Below are 19,976 nucleotides of genomic sequence, written 5' to 3' on the forward strand. Positions count from 1 at the left end.
CTCTGTGGCGATGTGCGCGTCGGCATGAAACTGCTAATAGCACAGCTTTGCCAGGGCACCTGCATGCTTGGCTGAGGCTTTGCATCAGAAAGAATAGCTGCTCTGTCTCAAGATCTCCTGTACTGCTGCTGCATGGTGTATCACCCCATCAGGCTTGTTGCTGCAGGGTATAAATGTCTTCCTAAGGGTTTGGAGTCCATCCTCTTCATCCTGAAGTTTGTTTTGCCTTTCAGTTTGTGTAGAGGAGTGATCAGAAACTTGGCTTTCAGAAAGAGATCAGTGCATTGTGTTTTGGGGAGGTTGTGGGGGGAAGGAGGTAACTGCATTTAGTAGTTAAACACCAACGGCAGTGGCTGACTGTATGTGGGAGAAATGAGCACGGAGATGTTATACAGGTTGCAGATGGGGAGCAAGATGGACACGGGGTGTCTGGATCAAGCCATGATGCACACATGAAGTGTCTGCTGCCAGAGCTGTGGGTTCGGAGGGCTGCAGCATATGTGTGACCCTGCAAGAGCTGATCCACTCTCAGCAGAGGAGTGGATGGCGAATTTACCAGGGGAAGCAGCAAAACTTACTGTGGCGGGGAAGGTCGCTTGGAGCTTCCTGGAGGTACAAACCTCCAGGAAATGCAAAATTGTTTGGAAAGCACTCTTTTTGTTTGTCGTCTTTCTTTCCTGGGTTATAACTAACTAGTGCAGGTTGTAATCAGGGAGAACTCGGACTTCTGTATGTTTCCTTGGCCTATGACAATGTCACTGAGCTCCTAAAGAGAACCAAGGATAAACATTTGCATAAGGCATTGGAGGCTGGAAGATGCCCGAGAGCTCAGCCTGATGAAGCTAATACTGGAATTGCCTCATGTTAGGGCATGCCTTAGTGACTCAAATGTAAACATTATGTAAAACCCAACCTGCTGCAATTGTATTTGTGAAACGAACAGGGGAAACTGTTCTGCCAAAGTGGAGGTGATGGTGGGGAAGTTAGGGAGTTTCTCCTTACAGTCAGAGCTGGGGGAGTGGGAAGAAAAGCTGAGTGAGTAAGGGACTAAAAATCCCCTTTCACAGGCCAGTGTGCATCACATGCTGCTCTGTTTGTGAGCCTTTGTGGCAATGCATGTACCTGGTGTGGGTGAAGGCGTAGCTCAGTGTGCAGCAGGTTTTCAGAGAAGGAGATGGGAAAGCATCATCCAAGTGCAGTGCAGGAGTGTGCATCCTCTGAAGGCGAAGTGTTGGACGCAAGTTCCCTTCTGGAAGCAGGGTATGGGATAGTTGGAGAGAATCTAGAGTTTAACCATCCCCAAGTGCTCATACTCTCTCTGACCTCAAGGGAGAGACACTGTGCCCAAGACTGACCTGAGGATACTAGCAGAGGAAAGTTCGTTCCTATGTGTACCCTAAACAGTCACTTAAAACTTAGGCCTGCTGGCCTTATCCAAGCATCCACCCTTTGTTGTGCTGCTGTGGCTGCTGAGCGCTGAAGCAAGCTGGGTTGCTGGACTGAAACATAGCATGCTCTAGTTTGTAAGAGTCATACAGCCTAAATACCTAGTTACTAAATTACTTCCAGGAACTGTTTCAAAGGAATTCACAAATGCTTAGATACCTCCTCTCATGTGTTTGTTTTTCTGTTTGCAGCTTCATGTTGTTGTTGGTCCAACTGGCAATTTTATTTACTCGCCCCACTAAAAGCAGGCACTGACTGTTCTTGTAGCTTCCTGGCTCCTCACTGTTTTGGAGTTGAAAGAGGGACTATCAGGATGGGGAGATGAAGGAAACCTTTAAGAGGGGGGAGAAAAAAAGCGCGTGTGCACAGATCTTTTCTTCATGTCCAGCTTTCCTTTTGTCTTTCAGTGGGTCCCTTTGGGGGAGGGTTGGATTTGAGGAGCCCTTGGCTCCATTCTGTGTCATTCAGTTCACCTCTCAGGGTTCTCCTGCACTTGTGGGCTTCCAACAGGTGTTGCAAGTATCTGCAGTCATTTCCAAGGTCACTCTAAGGTAAAACACCCAGTACTAGCTACTAGCAGTAGCAGAATGGAGCAGTGCAAGGAGCTTCTGCTTTTGTTATCCTATCTTGCCTTCAGATAGGATAGTCCTTCCTTTCGCCTCTTTCAGCATTACTGGCTCGTTGCTGTTGTGTTCTCGTCCTGTCCTCCAGCACCTTACGGCTCCTGTGTAAACTCTGCGTCTCCCTCCCTCCATGCCCTTATCTTTTCCCTCAGCTTAGGGGAAGTCAGGTTTCTTGGACCAGACAGCAGCATAATGTTTGGCTGGGATTGTAGCAGGAGTAATAGCTATGCATGTGCTACCAGAAGTGAGAAAAAAAGCAGGGAAAGTTATTTCAGATGCTTCTAGAGACTTGGAAGTTTCTGGTCACTGAGAGAAGAAATTGGAATGACAGCTCGTTGCTGTTGGAAGGAGACAGGTGTTCTGGGCTTCACTGCAGAGGGATGGTTTATATCAACACAGATGACATGGGATCTCCCTCTGTGGAGTCTTATGCTTTGCTGTTGACATGCTGTTTTGTTTAACTTCAGTAAAGGGAGTTCTGCTGGCAGGACTTGGATGTGAATTGGTAGGCTTTGCATGTAATGCTTCCATTTGTCAGCCAGCAGTGACTGCTTGCTTGACAGTGAGTGGAGAGGCTGTATAAGATAATAGTAATCCTCATCCATTTATTATATGATGTGACTAGCCAGAAGGAGAATCTTACATGTATTCCTTGCTGGAATACATGCTTCTTGCTTCTTTCCTTGCTTCATACATCCTTGCTTCTTTCTTAACAGTTTTGTTCAGGCTTCTATTTATTAAGAGGTCAAAATACCCTTTTCTATCTTTGAAGGGAGCCATAACCACACACACTGATCTTGTCTAATATCTTATCCAAGTTGCATTTATATAATTTCATTGTAATCAGATTTTTTTCTGTCTTGGTATCTGAATGGGAAGCTACATTAAACTCATAGCAGAAAAATGTAGAAAGCATCAGTATGTTTGTGACTTGGAGAGATGATAAGGTTCCATAATGAAAATATGAAATGTGACTAGTTACACATGCATGTTACTGCAGTCACTGAGCCCAGGATGTGGCAGCTGTAGACAAACAGCAAAGCTGCAACACGCTGCAGCTGAATGTAGGGCAAGCTGGAGTAAAAGATCATTTCTGCTGCATGTTTTATTGGTTACATTGTCAGATATCATTTGAGTTCCTGTCAATGTCTAACAAAGTATCTTGAGACCATATGGCCTGTGGGCAAAGATAAATGTGACCTCAAGGGGAAAGAGAGGCATGATGGGCTTTTCTTCACTGTGTTGTGGATACTGCTCCCTGAAAGTAGCTTTCTTCTGCAGAGGAGGGGTTTGATCTTTCTGTGTGTTCTTACAATGATAAAAAATATTACGAAAGGGGTGTTGTTCATTTATCCCTTGTGTTTTATTGAAAATAAAGCCATTCTTTTTGTACCTTGCAGTTTAAGTGTAGGTTTCTGTGAAACAATGGAAATGCATTGCATTCAGGATTAGAACTGTTCTTGATCGGAAATTAATGAGGTGCACCTTTGATTGCATTCCTTTTGTTAGTATTTCCATATTGCTCATATACTTTTACTGTACCAGGATGTAACCAAACCAAACAGGTGCCTAATTACAGTCAAACATCCAGTGTTTTGTGCACATGTGCAGTCAGCCGGTGTTTGAAGGGGTATTATCCTTTTATTAGTGATACTTGAATTTTTCCAGGTTGTACAGAAGAGGAAGGAGGGACATAGCTAAAATGCAAAGGCAATGGCAGCCCCAACAAGGGGGTGCCATGCGTGCACAGTCAGTTAATGTCTGTGTGGTCTCTGAGGGCATGGGGAGACGGGCCAGGCTGCTGGGCAAGAAGCCAGGTAGCAACCCAACTTCAGAGCAGAGCTGAACTTCTGCTCGCTTTCAGCTGGTTTTATCCCATCCTTCACCCAGGCTGCACATAAATCAGAGGCAAGTTAAAGTGTAATGATGAGTTCTCCCAAAGCCAAGGAAAACTATGCTTGAGCAGCTCCTGTATTCGGGCTACTTCATTTTTAACTGGGAGCTAGTCCAAGATGCCCCAAGTTCAAACAGGGATCACCGCTGTGCAGCACAAAGCGGCATAGTGTCTCTTTAGGACTTGGGTATATAATGAAAGGATTGAGCATGTTTACTTGAATACTATTTTAAAATATCATCCAATTATAAATAACTGTCAGTGAGAGCTCCCTAGCTCTTAGGCTCTTCCCTGGAAAAGTCTGAATGAATAGGCTGCTTTTCTGTCTGCCAGGGCAATCTAGAATCTAATTCTAGGCCTTAAATCTGTGAGGTTGGTAGGGTTAAAATTTTATTCATTGGCATCCTGAATCTGGGAGCTTCAGCCAGACCTCCCTGACCAGAGTTCCAGTCATTAGACGTGGAAGAGATGACTTCTACAGCAGCTAAGGTGTGCAGCCGCTTCTGATTGTATTAATTAAAACAGCCATTCTGTATCTGTGCTTGGAAATAAATAGGAAGCCAGTAAAAGCATGTAGAGCAATGATAAATTATGATCTCACACCTCTTAAGTATTAGGTTTCCCTAACTAGGCACCTGATGCTAAGCAGGCACTTGGAAGTATATTCTCCAGCAGACCTCACTATAGGTGTGTCTGAGTAGGAACTTTCTAGCATGAGGAATTCTTGCCTCTAATGAAAGAAAACCTTGGCTCTCTTAATGAAGTATTTAAAGGAGCTGATTTGGATGGCAGCAGGCTGCTCAGAAGTCTCATTAATGCTGTGTTTTTCATTTGGTTTGTGCTGTGCTGTCATTCTCTTTATCCATACCTATCAGACTGCTTATGAAAGCTACTTGCTATTTGGATTCCTCATTTCTAAACCTGGTGCCTAAATTGCAAAGTGCATTTAAATACTTCACAACTTTTCTTTTTATTTCCTCCTGTCTTTGGCCATCAGAATTCAAAATGGAAAGTAAACTACACATGAGACCAACATAAAGAATTCCTTTCTCTCCCTCTCTATGGTAACACTAAACTAGGCTGGAACCTCTCTTACATGCAATTAAAAGTTATTTAGCTTTCTCCTTCTCAATGTTTCTAAACTGTGATAATTTTAAGCGTAGTTAAACTTAGTGTTCTCTGCTCTTATTCTTAAAGCTTCAGATTTGTGATCATAGGTGACTCCAAAACCCCAAAACTTTCTTCCATAAGAATCCCAGTTTTCAATTAACTGAGTGATTCGGTGATTTATTTTTTTTCCTTCAAATATAATATACCATGGTAAATAGCTGGCACTCTTCAACATGTTGCAGGGTATTGGAGTAGTTTAAAGAATGACTGAGACTTTCTAGGATGATTTGTAAGTAACCATGGTGACTGTTCTGTTGGGTCAGTCTTACAGCTAAATCTACTGTGAGGATACAGCAAATCTGCAGTTACATCTGATGATGATCAGCATTAATAAGAAGAGTAATTGTAGTAACAGCAGAAAGTTCCCGTATTTTGGAATGCAAATGTTAAGATGTTGTACTGAGTGTGGCTTTTCTTCCCCGTGTGGAGGTGGAGAGCAGTCTGTGTAGAAAGATGTGTTTTGGATTGTTTGGCTTGAGTTCATAAAAAGTAAGGTTTCTCATTCTGGGATGTTTGTTCTGAAGGCTTGAAACAAACAAACAAAGCTCAATGAAGTCTGTGTTGTTACTCCTCTTTTTTTTTAACTTTCACTGGTTTTCTTGTGAACACAAAGAAAGCAAGACGCCAAGATTCAAACCGAGATTGTTACAGTCAGCATATATAGAGCATATATCATCGGTGTCAGTGGCACCAGAATTTCACTTGGTGTTTATTTAAAGTGTTTGTGATCCTATTCCCTGCAGTAGGTCAAACAGTTTTTTTCTGAAGACTCAGAGATGCTGTCTGTATGTATTTGCAGCTAGAGAAGAGTTTGTCTTGGAGGAAACTGGATTTTTCAGTGGATTAGTCTGCCCCATAGCCTTGTAACAAGATTATGGTTTATACTGATTTGTTGCAACAGTACTGGTAGATCCAGTCATTCCAATAGCAAAATGCTAATCCTAAAGAAATAAATCTGTCTTCTTCCTGGCAGGCATAAAAAGAATAGGGGAATGGGAGTCTCTGCTCTCTCTGATCGGTATTAGTGGGTGATAGCTTGAGTTCAGCATCGGTTGGATTGAAGCAATTTGATTGTATCAGGCTTTTGCAGAGGGATTGTAAATTGCAGAAGTAAAGCCTTATCTCTTTTTTTCTTGATTATGAAATATTTAATGGTCACCCAGAGCAAGGTTTGATCACAGTACTGTGAGGCTGAAGGATTACATCAATGCACAAAGTACCACAAACAGTGATGTTAGGCAGTCTGAGGGTGATGCTGCCCTTGCACCTTCCTTGTGAAGCAGGTAGAGTCAGTGAAGCAAACTGGATGCCCTGTTGTTCAGACATGACTGAAAATTGTTGCAGCATGGCCAACTGTAGCTAACAACAGTTGTGTTTCATCTTGGGAGAAAGGTGTACAGTGGGAGAGGCTTAATTTTAGACACACTGTTTCTTGGGTAGATGCATCTTGCCCAGCTCTTCTAAAACAGAAGATTCAGTGTCTCCCTGCACCATCCAAGGCTGAGACGAGTGTGATTGCTGCTAACATACCGTGGTGCATATGGGCAGTTTCAGACAGCTGAAAGTCTCAGTCTGGGCTGGACAGCGTTGGGCGATTTTCCTGAGTGTTTCCTACTTGGTCTCTGCAGCAAAGTACCCAAAGAGGTGGTCAGAACTCTTGGTGAGTTTGTGAGGCACAGCCTGAGCTGTCTTTGATGCCTCTGCTCTCCTGTGTTTCAAATAAAAATATATTTAAAAAATAAAAAAGGCACTTTTTTTTTAACACCTTTTGTAATGTAAAAATCAATTCTGAAGACCAGCTAGTTGAATCTTAATTTGAAAGACAGCATGTAGTGCTTTCAACTAGTTTTGCCTGATCTTCCCTGCTTCAGTTGTGACGTTTCCCCTTTTCTTGTTTTTGGCAAAGGAAGGAAGAACGTAAGTCATCTTAAAATCAAAATGAGTATGAATCTGTATGCTGCTAGGGGAAGCCTTTCATCCACTGAAAGATGTGGAGTCTATGCAGCTGATAGAAGGTCAAGTCAGTATTACTTTGGATTTCCTGGAGAGTGGTATTTGATTGCAGTTTCAGTCATGACAGAAACACTGGTTGATCCAGATAATAGGAACCAACACGAATGTGCTGCAGGAATGGAACAATTAAACAGAAGCACATACGTAAATCTACTCAGGAGATTGTTTGAGAAGGGAGAAGGGAAAATGAAAGGTGAGGTTGATTATCAACAGTCCTGCAATTTTTATTCCAGATCTTTGTGTTGTAAGCTCCAGAAGTTGTGTAGCTGGGGGACAGAGCACTCTGCTTTCATCTTTTCCACTGTGTTCAGGCACACAGTCAGATGAGACCACTGCCAGGCTTCCTAATGAATCTACCCACTTTAAATTAAAAATTTAGTGCACAACATTTTATAGCCCTGAGATGTTTAAATTTTAACGTGGGTTGAGTTTGTTCTGGTTGATTTTTTTTTTTTTTTTTTCCCCTTCCATTTTGCTCCTAGAAATTACAATATTTACCCTTTAAACTTACTTAGTAGTCTGTATTACACTTTGCGTGATACACCCCAATGGATGTTGTTTTACTTTTGTTTAAACAAGGAAGTTTATCTTATCAGCTAGATCTATTATTTTTATCAACAATTTTTTATGCATATATGGAATGATAGAGTGAGACTGATAACATGGAGGGGCTTTCAAAGCAGGCTTTTCCTCCATGGTAGCAGTGTTTTCTACAATTCCACGCTCTTTTTACTTCTCTCCTATTAGGCATTTTACACAATAGTAACTCTTCCAAGCGTATGTTCAGTTATAGTGATTAAAACAAACAAAGAAACAACAAAACACCATAAAAGTTTCAATTCTTGCAGATTCAGTGTTCATAAATGTTGCTACAAGTGCGGTTCTTCATGTAACAAAAATATTTATGGGGTTTTCTTTCTTTTGTTGTGGAATTTTACAAGGATGTGATTTTTTTTTTTTTTTTCGTATGCAAATTCCCGTCAATACTGCAAACTGGAAAATATAAATGTTGTTCTCCTCCTAATGAACTTTTTCCCCTCTGACCTGCATCATAGAGCAGTGCAAGTTTAATTTTTGCAGAAGAAATAGCACTGGGGAACTGAACGGCTCATTGAGATTTGACTCAGTAACCAAGTACAGTGCCAAAGCTTAAGCAAGTGAACCACCTTGTTTCAATATTTATTAGTCTTTGACATTCATTGAGGTATGTCTCTATAGATAAATACCCAACAGACACTCTGGAGTATGTTGCAGCGTGCAGAAAACAAAAGGTTTTGCTTCTTCCCTTTACTTTCTCTCAGAGGTCAGATAGAAATTGTCATGAGGAGAGGTTGCATGACCCACTAAATAATAATAAAATATAATAAATTGCCCTAATTTGATTATTCAGATTTAACAAGAACTTTATGTTTCTTCCCCCAAAATCTAAATTCCAAACTCTTTCTCTTTATAAAAGGAGAAAGCTTTAAGTGTTAGTGAAATGATCAGTAGGAGCTAAGGCACCTGTTCTGCCAGTGAGACGCTGCTGCAATAATATGACAAACTGCTGGAAGTGAAGGATGTCATGTTGATAGCAGTGTGGTATATGGGAAGTCTGAATGAAGCTGTCCTGTGCACTGTTGCATTTTCAGTCTGCCTGAAATAGCAAAACCTCTCAGTAACTTTAGATGAAGTCTGTGCTTCCAAGGGGAAAAGGGTAGTTGCTCACTTGTTTTGTAACTCCCCTTGATGACTGCTGCGGTCAGATGGTCATGTATGATAGCACTGCAGGTATTTGATTAACAAATAGAATATAGTAAGTTTGTCTTCTACTGAGTTGTCACATAGTGATTTCATTTCTTTTCCATTGCACGTATTAAAACCAGAGAGGGCTATTTAGCAACACAGTCTTGTCCCCTAAGTAAAAGAATTAATTCTGCTCTTTGAATTCAGACTCGAATAAAAAGAAAAGCTAAGCCTCAAAGATACTGGGAAATTGATTACTTGAAATTCTCTTGCAGTAGCCTATTGTCTATGCAAACAATTTGGCTTCTTTTTGTGTATGTTTTTCAAAGAACTTGTACTCTTACTAACATGAAAGTGACATACTCAGTGCAGTGCTTCTTGAGCGCTAATTATGCTTCCATGTGTCCCTGTGTCAAATGAGACCAAATTGAAGTTAACAGTGAAAAATCTTTGTGACGCAGTCCAACATATATCTTCATCTTTTTTGGCTTACTTGTTTTGTATAGAGCAAGGAGTTGATGTCTGCTGGTTTTTTTTTGTGGATGGTTACGCCTTGTTTTTTGTTGTCTTGTATTTCAAGAGATCAGAAGCCCAAAGAAAGAACTGGCTGAACAAGAACCAAAATTTGAGGAGCTGCTTGAAGATTGTATAAAGTATGAGCCCACCAGTGAAAGTAAACAGAGATTCCCAGATAAGAATGGCTCTGAGTTATGCTTGATTTTTGTGTTTTGTTTTTTTTTAAAGGCAAAAGGATGCAGTGGTACACAGCCCGATTTCAACACCTGGCGAAACCACAAAGCCTACCTTGGAAAAGTTTGCAGGTACCCATAGTGCTCACAGACCCCCCAGTGCCAAGGAGGCTGAAGTCTGTGTGTGCAGTGCCTGCAGTTAGTAGGTGCTTGCTGTGCAAAACTGGGTGGTTTTGACCTGTGCGTGGTCTCCTCAGATGGGCTTTTTTGTCAGTGCTAGGCCCTGCTACCCTACTTTTAGTTTTTGTGCTGAGGGAAGGCCTTCGCTTCAGCTTTTACCAGCTGTGAATCTTCCAGTAAGAGGAAATCAAACTTACCTTAAGGTGTTACCTCTGTGGGAGCTATGTGACTCGCAGATGTTCGCAGAAACACAAGTTTGCCTTTCCAAAAACAAGACAGCTTTTATTAGTTGGCTGATGTACAGTGTTGTAGGTTCCTTCTTTTGGAGTGGAAAAGCAGTGCTGGTATTTATATTTCTGCTAACAGCATGACCTCCCTCTGACCTGAAACACCTCTTTGCACAGAGCTATTAAGTCCATAATACTGTTTTTTTAATTGTTTTTCATTTTTTATTTTTTTTAACAATAAAATATAACTTCATTTCATACTGACTGGGGCTGTGCTTTGTTTTTCGTGATGTAGTAGGATAATGTTAAGGTGTGTCTTAATGCATGGCTTGGTCCTCAAACAGGGAAAGTTGAGTGGAGCTGCATGCCCAGTGAAGCAGATACTGTGTAAGTAAGGCTCCTCAGTGTGATGATAGCATGATGAATAAGTAAGAACCTCACTTTTTTTTTTTTTTCCTGGCTTCTAATCACTCTGCTTTCTCTTAGCTTCCAGCTGTTGTAAAATAAACGTTGGTTGCTAGTCTTCCCTTGTAATGCTAGCCACATGCGAACAGTTCTTCCTAGTTATTTCATAGCAGACGTGCCCACCTGACCAGGCAGCCACTTCTTTTTCCTCAATTAACCCTTCATTCCTAGAAAATGTTAGTGCAAGCCCAACTGGGGGTAAAGTTGATGTTATTAATTTGTGTAGGTTTGTATGTACCTGGCTGAACACCCACTGAAATGACTTTCATTGTTGCTGAGATTTTCTAATGTAATGATACGTTATGGGATTGTGGAACAATAGGTGGAATAATTAAACTGACCACCTACTTAACTGACCAAGGCAGGCTGGGTGATGCTCTTAATTGTACAGCATCTGCTACCTTGCATCCAGATGGTGTTCACGCTTGATGAAAACACATGGCCTGGAGCCTTGATGCATTTTCGCTGGGGTTTCTCAGGCATCTTCTTCACCAGCTATTTGACATCTTAAGTTTCTCATGAGCTCCTAGCTCTTTTCTATAAGCCTTTTTGTTCCAGGAAGAGTGAATTCTGCATGCTTGAACTGATATGCAAAGGACAGCATTAAGCTCACTTTACAGTCTTCTGTAATGAATGAGATGAGAGGAATGTCTCCATAACCATCCTCCTGGCAGGAGGAGATGGTATCTAGTTCAGCTGGCTTATGTATGGTATCTGTTGCGTTGCTGGAACCTTGCATGTGACTTCTTCTCTTTCTCTGAATTGCTCGTTACCTGCTATTTTAATATTTCCAGACTCAAAGCTTATGCTTTAAGGCAGTGATGCAAACTCTTAGGATGACAAAGTGTATGGCATTATAAAGTGTTTATATTCCTGTAGATCACTGCTTATTTTTAGCAGTGTAGTTTCTGAGAGTGAGTGAGTCATGTTGGTCCGCACATTTTGCAGTGGCTTGAATGTTAGTTTCTCAGTTAGTTTCTTAAAAGTTGAGGGGTTGGGTTTGGTGGTGGGGGGGTGTTGTTGTTATTTTGTGGTTTGGTTTGTTTTTTCTCATGTGATTTTTCTCATGTGATTTTTCTGTAGTGGTAGGTGTTGAAAACTCATCCCTGCCATTGGCAAACCAGAATATGTAGAACCTGTGTGAATTTTCTTTCATGAACTGTAATGGGACACTGGGAAAAGGCTCTTTACTGAGAGGGTGGTCAGTGAAGGAAAAGGCTTCCCAGGGAAGTGGCCACAGCACCAAACCTGTCAGAGTTCAAGAAGCACCTGGAAAATGCTCTTAGTCATACGGTTTAGTTTTAGGTAGTCCTGTGAGGAGCAGGGAGTTGAACTTAGTGATCGTTATGGATTCATAGAATCATAGAATAGTTAGGGTTGGAAAGGACCTTAAGATCATCAAGTTCTAACCCCCCTGCCATGGTCAGGGACACCTCACACTAAACCATGTCATCCAAGATTCTGTCCGACCTGGCCTTGAGCACTGCCAGGGATGGAGCATTCACAGCTTCCCTGGGCAACCCATTCCAGTGCCTCACCACCCTCACAGGAAAGAACTTCTTCCTTATATCCAATCTAAACTTCCCCTGTTTAAGTTTTAACCCGTTACCCCTTGTCCTATCGCTACAGTCCCTAATGAAGAGTGCCTCTCAAGCATCCTTATATGCCCCCTTCAGATACTGGAAGGCTGCTATGAGGTCTCCATGCAGCCTTCTCTTCTCCAGGCTGAACAGCCCCAACTTTCTCAGCCTGTTCAGTTCCATGTCCTTTTTATGTTGAGGACACCAGAACTGCACACAATACTCCAGGTGAGGTCTCACAAGAGCAGAGTAGAGGGGCAGGATCACCTCCTTCGACCTGCTGGTCACACTCCTTTTGATGCAGCCCAGGATATGGTTGGCTTTCTGGGCTGCGAGCGCACACTGAAGCCGGCTCATGTTCATTTTCTCATCTTCCAACACCCCCAAGTCCTTCTCTGCAGGGCTGCTCTGAATCTCTTCTCTGCCCAACCTGTAGCTGTGCCTGGGATTTCTCCGACCCAGGTGTAGGACCTTGCACTTGCCATGGTTAAACTTCATGAGGTTGGCATCAGCCCCCCTCACAAGCGTGTCAAGGTCCCTCTGGATGGCATTCCTTCCCTCCAGGGTATCAACCGAACCACACAGCTTGGTGTCATCGGCAAACTTGCTGAGGGCGCGCTCAATCCCACTGTCCATGTCAGTGATGAAGATATTGAACAAGACCGGTCCCAACACCGATCCCTGAGGGACACCACTCGTTACTGGTCTCCAGCTGGACATTGAGCCATTGACCACAACTCTTTATGTGCTGCCATCCAGCCAATTCTTTATCCACCGAGTGGTCCATCCATCAAATTGATGTCTCTCCAATTTAGAGACAAGGATGTCGTGTTGGGACAGTGTTGTACACTTTGCACAAGTCCAGATAGATGACATCAGCTGCTCTGCCCCTGTCCATTGGTTCCGTAGCCCCATCATAGAAGGCCACCAATTTGGTCAGCTGGTTTCCTCCTAACTTGAGATATTCTATGATCTAGAAGGAAGCGAAGAAGAGGTGGGAGTACTCTTCAATTCTGCTTCTCAGGCTTTTGGAAATTGTGAAATACTAAACTAAATAAAATGTTTGTCTTACGAAAAGAAGTGATGGCAACAACCTGCAGGGACGTCAGTGCTTGCCTCACAAGAAATGAGCTTTGTTCTGTGCTGTAGCACTGCCATGTTTAAACTCTCTCACTGTGCGTAGCCAACCTTTGTTTTCTCACCTGGTTTTTAAAAATTGCAAGTGAAAATGGAAATTCATCTCTGGACTTGCAGATCGAGGTATCTTGTTCCCAGTCTTCTGCAGTTGTTAACTGTTAATTTGAGATTAGAGTGTTTACAATGGCAGAGCCAAGGTTTCCCGAATGTGGAAGATCCAGTTTCGGAACTGGATAGAATTATTAAAGAAGTATTGGCATTTAATGTAGGTGGTGTTTAATAAGCACGGGACTCTTGATTAAGCAACTACCTCTTTTTTTCTTAACTGTATCAACATGTGAACAATTTTCCCTTCATGGTCAGTGTTCCCTCTACAGTAGCCCTTCAACAAGGGTGGTGCATGCAATATTTGGGAGTTTTTAGAAGTTGCATGGAATTGAATCACTCAAAAGCTGGCAATACATCTTATTTGTAATGAACACATGAATAGCTGTTTCAGTGCTGCTTTAGTGATGGACGGTGAAGTAGCCCAAAAACTGGTCATGGTCAGAGTGCTTATAGGAGAACAGACTGTGTAGCAGCATACTGGATAACTTTCTAGTTCAGTGGCACGAGGCTTTTATTGTCAAGGAGGGGCGGGTGTTGGTGCTCTGTTTAGGGTTTAGTCGCTGTTAGCAAATCATAGATTTCTTAGTCTTGGTCATTATTACAAATAAACTTGACTCATACTTTGGAAAGAGGTAGGCAACTTGGGGAAGGGTGGGGAATTGCTTGCGATGGTTCATTGTGTCTGACTTTTATTTGGGGGCTGAAAAACCAACACAAGTATTTGCCTGTAGATTCTCTGAAGTGGTTTAATTATATTGCAGGCATGTGGGGTGGGGATGAGAGTGTGAGAAGATAGAGCTAATCCATATTTGATCATAAGAGACAAAACTGTTACTAAGGTGAGTGGCCTGTGTTCTCTGTTTTCTCATGGCGTCTGATTTCTGTGTAAGCAGCCGTGTAGGAGTATGTTGAAAAGGTGAGAACTGAGTTGCATAGCTAGTGGATGTGAGGACTGCCGAGTTCTCTCCCACATAGTTAAAGTGTGATTAATGAAGGGCTTGCACAACTTGTGTTACTGAAGCAGGGGAAGAAGTCAGGTTGGATATGTGTGGCTGTTTTGCAAGGTGCTGAGAAAAGTGTAAAAGGCTAAGTCTGGACTGTGCTTTGGCTGGGAGTTGAGTTTTGTAGCTAGGGTCTGAGGTGTCTCCTGCCTGAAAGATCCTCCTCCTCTGCAGGAGGAAATTGCTTTAGGGGCAGTGAGCAAGACTACAGTAAAATGGAAGAGAGAAGAGAGTATGTATTGCAATGTTCTGTTGTCTGCAGGCTCATTTGACTCTTCCTTGTATTGCCTCCCATAGTATGAAGGCCATCATTAGCCAAGTATTTTTGTGAATCCATTAATCCCTTTGGTGACAAGGAGCCAATTCCTATAAAGCAACCTGAGGAATCATCCACAGTTAGGAAAGATCAGAGCTTAGTAAGGACAAACCTGCCTGTTGTGAGGGAGCCCCTGAGAGACCGTGATCTCCTTATTGCATCCAGTCCATCTTCTCTCCTCATCTCGATCTCCCACGGCAAAGCATGAAATGCGTTTCCGATGTAATCAGTTGGACCAAATAATTGGTGTAACAAGAACTGTGGTTTCCAAGGTTCTGTTTAAAAAATACAGCTACTTCCAGCTGCAAACTTAATTACGTAGTTACTCTTGGCCCTGCCTTAGTAATCTCTTTTTACATTCACCTGTCCCACCCAGTTTTAGTGGAGTAACCACTTTAACAGATCGTGGCATGTGAAAGCTGGAAGCTCCTTTTCATAATTGGGTGTCTTTATTTTCCTGAGAATATCTTTCTCAGACTCTTCGAGGGTGACCCATACTGTAATTATTTCCTTTCAGTCCTGGATGCAGAATCCAGCCTCCCTTTAAGCACCATTGTGAAACTAAACCTACAAATTGTAAAGCAGAGAAAAAGCATTCCAGAAATGCTTTGTATTTTCTTCAAAATTTATTTGCCACTGTCAGTGAGACTAGTAAAATGCTAGTTCTTCCCTTAGGTGTCATTGGTTTTATTTTGTTGTGGGATGGAATAGTTATTTGTTACTGTGGATTATAGAAAGCATGAACCTAACCCTCTGAACTGAAACATGAGTTGCAGATAACGTCATGTATTACTGTTATTAGTAGGTTTTCCCCCAGAATTGTAAACCTCTGTTTCAGCAAGCTGAAGGTAATTTTTATACCTGTTAGGAGTTGCCCTGTGAACAGAAAACAGGAGACGCTCAAGATCAGATGATATGCTAAAATTTAGAGGGTGCATGACTCCTCTAGCAAACATATCTGAATTTCCTTCAAGATATGGATGGGACCGAAGAGTCCTCTGGCACTGCATGGCAGTTTGACATTCTTTGCTAGGCTTTCCAAAGCCCCTTCTTGCAGCACACTGTGGGTGGAGGGGGGCTGCTTCCGAGGGGGCAGGAGCTGGTGTTAAGCAGCCTGTCTGCCTGGCTGGGCTGCCAGGGGATGTGGTCCATGGAGCTCTTGGAATCCAGTTCTTGAAATATCCTGCTTACCTGGGAGCTACTTTCTGTGCTGTGGTAAAGGAGGGTACCTGGGAATGTACCTTTGTAGGAACAAGAATAACTAGTCTTAAGGGGTTCTGTATACCTTTTAGATTACTTCTTTGTTGTTCCCCCTCTATAATCCCACAACAGCAGTTTATCCACTGTTATACATTTAAGCTCCAAATGTCTAAAACAGGGACTTTTTTTTTTTTTTTAAGGTTTAACAGGTTATAGGACAGCAGCCCCAGGGAAGTCCATCTCTAGGACTCTGCAGGTTGGTCTGTCCCCATGTTTAGCCAAATCCAAGCTTCTGGCAGAAACAAGCAGAATTCTGGCCAGGGAGTGTTGAAGCAGGTGGTTGTAATGGTTTCTTCTGATTTAAAATATAATAATTCTCACACACACCAGTTGCTGTGTTTTGAATTGTGTAGGAGGGCACTTTCTGATAGAATGGGAGCATGAAATCAGGCAGGAATGGGGTGTGTAGTAGCCATTGCCTACGGTGGAAAAGATTGCTAGTGTGAGCAAAAAAATAGCTCAATGGGAAGTATGTCTCCTCTGCAGTGATTGAACAGGGGAAATGTCTGCTGCCCCGGGCTGAGGAAAGTCTCATTCTTCCACTGGCTTTTAAGAATATCAGGGGACTGTGAACAGAAAGTGCAGTTTGTTGTAGTAGCTGAAGGGTATGGGTTTTGTCCAAACTTGATTCCAGGGCTAAACTACTTGCTTTATGTTTGACTGTAACTGCAGAGGGCTGATGGGAGAGGAGAGGGGGGAAAATGAAATTTAAAGCTTCAATATTCTTGTTTAGTGCCTGCTAAGTGTTCCTGAAAGTTTTCACGTGGCTGCTTTAAAGACACCTTGAGAAAGGCTGTATTCTGTGTGTTTAATGCAGAAGCATTCTGAGCAGGACTGCAGGTATGCAAGAGCTGTCTACCATGATACACCCTGCTCTATGAAATTTTGTTCATATATCATGTTTGAGGTGTGCAGTTGGGACTTTGAGTAGTCCATGTAATGTGTTCCTTGCAATTGCTGGAAAGCCAAGAAAATACGAGCAGGATATTATCCAGTGGGGGCTTCTGGTTGAAATTCTCTCGGGTAGAAGACTTAGATGTGTATTAGTTTTTGGTTTTTTTTTTCTTTCCCTCATTAAGTGGCAGAATTCAGTTTACAGACATAGGAACAGCTCATTAAGCAGTGACTTGCAAAGGAACAGAGTGGCAAAGCTGAAATCTCTCTATCTGCAAGTGTGATACCCAGTTGCTTCATAGTGGTGAACTTTTGGCTTCAGGTGGCTGTAGGGTAGCATAATGCTGATCTTTCAACAAATAAAAATATAACTTTTCCCCCTTTATTTAAAAATCAAAAGAGCACTCATATATTTGTATTGAGATAGGCAGACATAAATAGAGATATGAAAATTCTGTTTATGCAGAAGGCTGAAGAAGGAGCCTCAGAACCACTGCTGAGTAACTTCAGTTACATCTCTCTGGTATTGTATTCATGCACTGAGTTGTTTCGCGTTATGTTTGTTTTCTGTGAAGTGCTTACATTGCAAAAATGAATACTGCGTAGGATTGAAATTTACTTAATTGGATTTATAAATATCAAAACATCTGAAAAATAGAGTAATAAGAATAAAATGCTTGTTGTGAAGTTTTCCTAATTCTTCATGCACTAAGTGTGAATTATTTAAAAAAACCTATATCTGTTTTTCAGGAGAAACTGTAGAAGGCCTTCGAGAGAGCGATTATCTTCTGATTCATTCATGTCGGCAGTGGACAACAATTACAGCTCACAGTCTGGAGGAGGGTCACTACGTCATAGGGCCAAAGATAGAAATCCCTGTACATTATGCAGGTAAAGCTATTGTTGACCTGAAATACAAAGAGAATGAATTGGTTACCCCTTACACTGATCACTTTATTTGGCAGAGTGAAGTTAAGCCTCTAATGCCAGTGTCTGTGACTTTTAACTTTTTAATAATGTTACAGAGCAAAAGAGGTGCTGATTTACTCCCAGGGCTACTAAATAGTGTTTCATTGGGCAGCACGTTGACAGAACAGGTAGCTATGTAGAAGAACTGGTTTTGAATTGACAGTGCTTCTCATCTGTGGATGTGGTGACAAAAGTGTGAAGGTTTTTGATAATGCCTTGAAATGTCTGGTCAAAGATGGCATGGCTTTTATACTTCATTTTATACTTCATTGCATGCTAAAGCTGGAGGGGATTCTTTAATATTTCCATGTTAAAAGCCAAGGACCCTTTGTAATAATACTACAGGTTTACACTAATGTAGTTCCTTGTCACTGTCTGCCTTTTGGATGATGCAGTACTGTTGTTGTTTCAAGTAGATATCATGTAACTAATCCATATTTATTTGATGATTTGAAATTATTTTTACTTTCCCAGGAAATTATTTGTAATACTGTTTCCTACTGCTCAATGTCCTTATTCACAAGCTGAATAGAACAATACTTTGAGTGGGAAGTGTTTGTCCTGCTGTAGTAGATACAAGAATTTAAAAAGCTGGAAAGTGCAAACTGAAAGAGCCATGGCTATGAAGTAGAGATGTGGGCTTAGTGCTTTACTTGGGCTTCTGTGTAGCTGACTGTTAATTGAGTAATTTATTAGGATCTCTCATAGTCTCTTTCAAAATGCTGGTGCAATGAGGGTGTGCTGAATTGTACAGGAGGTGACAAATGTTTTATTTCAGTCATACCAGAGCTGCAACTGCAGTGATGCAGCTTATATCAGTTGCCTTCTTACATACTGTTTCAGTCTGGAGTTTGCTTTTGGAAGGTCAGCTTTTTTAAGATGTGTTTAAAAACCTTGGTCTGATGGCATATAGTGTCATTATATACATGGCTTTAAAACTGTCTGAATTTAACTTTCTTAGTGTAAGCAGTTTCTAGTGCTTGCGCTTAGTAGCACTGAATCTTTTATAACTCCTGGCTACATAAGCTTCAGTCCTGAGGTCAGGCAAACACTTCACTTCCTTCAAACTGAATGCTGTGTCTTAAAATCCCCACTATGATTCCTGGAAGAAGGAGAATAGAAAATAAAATGGTTTTTGGTGTGAAAGAAGCTTGGATCTTAAGGGGTTTACTAAAGCTTTGTCCTTCATTTCTAAAGGAAAGGTCTGCTGAGTAGGAGTTCCTCACTCTTCGTACTTCCATTCATTCATAGCTTAAATTCACATGGATACCAGCAAAATCAAAATCTGTTCCTTAAGATGCTGCAAAAGCATCAATGTGCTTTTCTTCCTGGCTTGTGTTAGTGCAGGAAAACATGTGTGTTTAGTTGGTTGTCAAACAACCTCCAGAAAGTTCCCTGTCATAAACCCCCCTTGTTAATGAGATGAAAATATATGAAAGTTCAGAAACTGCCATGTAGTGAGGGCACTTAATGAATATGTGATGGGCTCTGATGCTGCCAGAGGAACTTCACACAAATGGTCAGTGCTAACTTGTAGTACCCAGAGCACGTCTGATGGGTTTGCCTACAAGAAAGCATAAATGAGTCTTAAGCGTGTGGAGCAAAGCACTGCAATCTGGTGCTAACATCTAAATGCATTTAGGGGCATCTTCCATACCCTAAAGATTAACTTGCGCTGCTGTGGAGTACCATACATAGATCTATAAGCTAACACTGAATGCTCTTTCAGTGCTGCATTGTGCAGTGCCTTGTGTTTACAGCTTTTGGGATGCAGAGCCCTGCCCTAAAGAGGCAAGGCTTAAGGTAGCTGCCTAAGACGGCTTGCTGTGCTGTGAACTGACCTAACACAGTTAGCTCTGGAGCTAGGTGGGATATCTGCTCTGCAGTGAGGTCTGGGACATGGGAGTGCTCCAGAATCATTCATTACCTCTCTGAGGAGCATGTCCTGCTAGTGAAAGGTCCTGCTGTCAGGTAGTGATTGCTGTGTGAGCTGGCTGTCACAGCCCTCCACTGGCATAGGAGAGCTTTCCATCTTTGTAGAAAGCGCAACTAGAACAGTTGACAGAATGTTTATATGGCGCTTAGCCATTAGTTCTTCTGTTTTAGAGGAGGGATTTTATGTCCCCATAGGCAAGTGTTTGTAAATGGTATAAATTTGAGATTATAGGCCTGACTTTTGCATGCTTCCACTTTAAACTTCTGCCAAGTAAGACGTACTGCCTAACAGAATGACCCTTTGAGATGGAACATCGGAGTTCATTAAAATGACTTTTTAGGAT

At 41.9% G+C, this 19,976-nt stretch overlaps 1 protein-coding gene across 4 annotated transcripts in view; it reads left to right on the plus strand.

Moving 5' to 3' along the window:
- The window catches only part of GAREM1 (GRB2 associated regulator of MAPK1 subtype 1), a 101,216-nt gene that overhangs the window by 7,016 nt on the left and 74,224 nt on the right, over window positions 1–19,976 (plus strand). For 2 of the 4 annotated variants that reach the window (XM_061448583.1, XM_061448585.1), the window contains exon 1: window positions 17,480–17,619. Coding sequence is in view for 1 of the 4 variants with exons in the window: in XM_061448582.1 (XP_061304566.1) it covers window positions 17,479–17,619 (141 nt within the window). In the remaining 3 variants the exon portion in view is untranslated. Of the gene's footprint in view, window positions 1–17,478; window positions 17,620–19,976 lie in introns of those variants that run through there. The other 2 variants (XM_061448582.1, XM_061448584.1) reach the window with 2 other exon arrangements.

Source organism: Pezoporus flaviventris, unplaced genomic scaffold (assembly GCF_033815535.1).
Source record: "Pezoporus flaviventris isolate CSIRO_AGI_PZ_B2104156 unplaced genomic scaffold, CSIRO_AGI_Pfla_v1 ptg000007l, whole genome shotgun sequence".
Taxonomy (NCBI): Eukaryota; Metazoa; Chordata; class Aves; order Psittaciformes; family Psittacidae; genus Pezoporus; species Pezoporus flaviventris.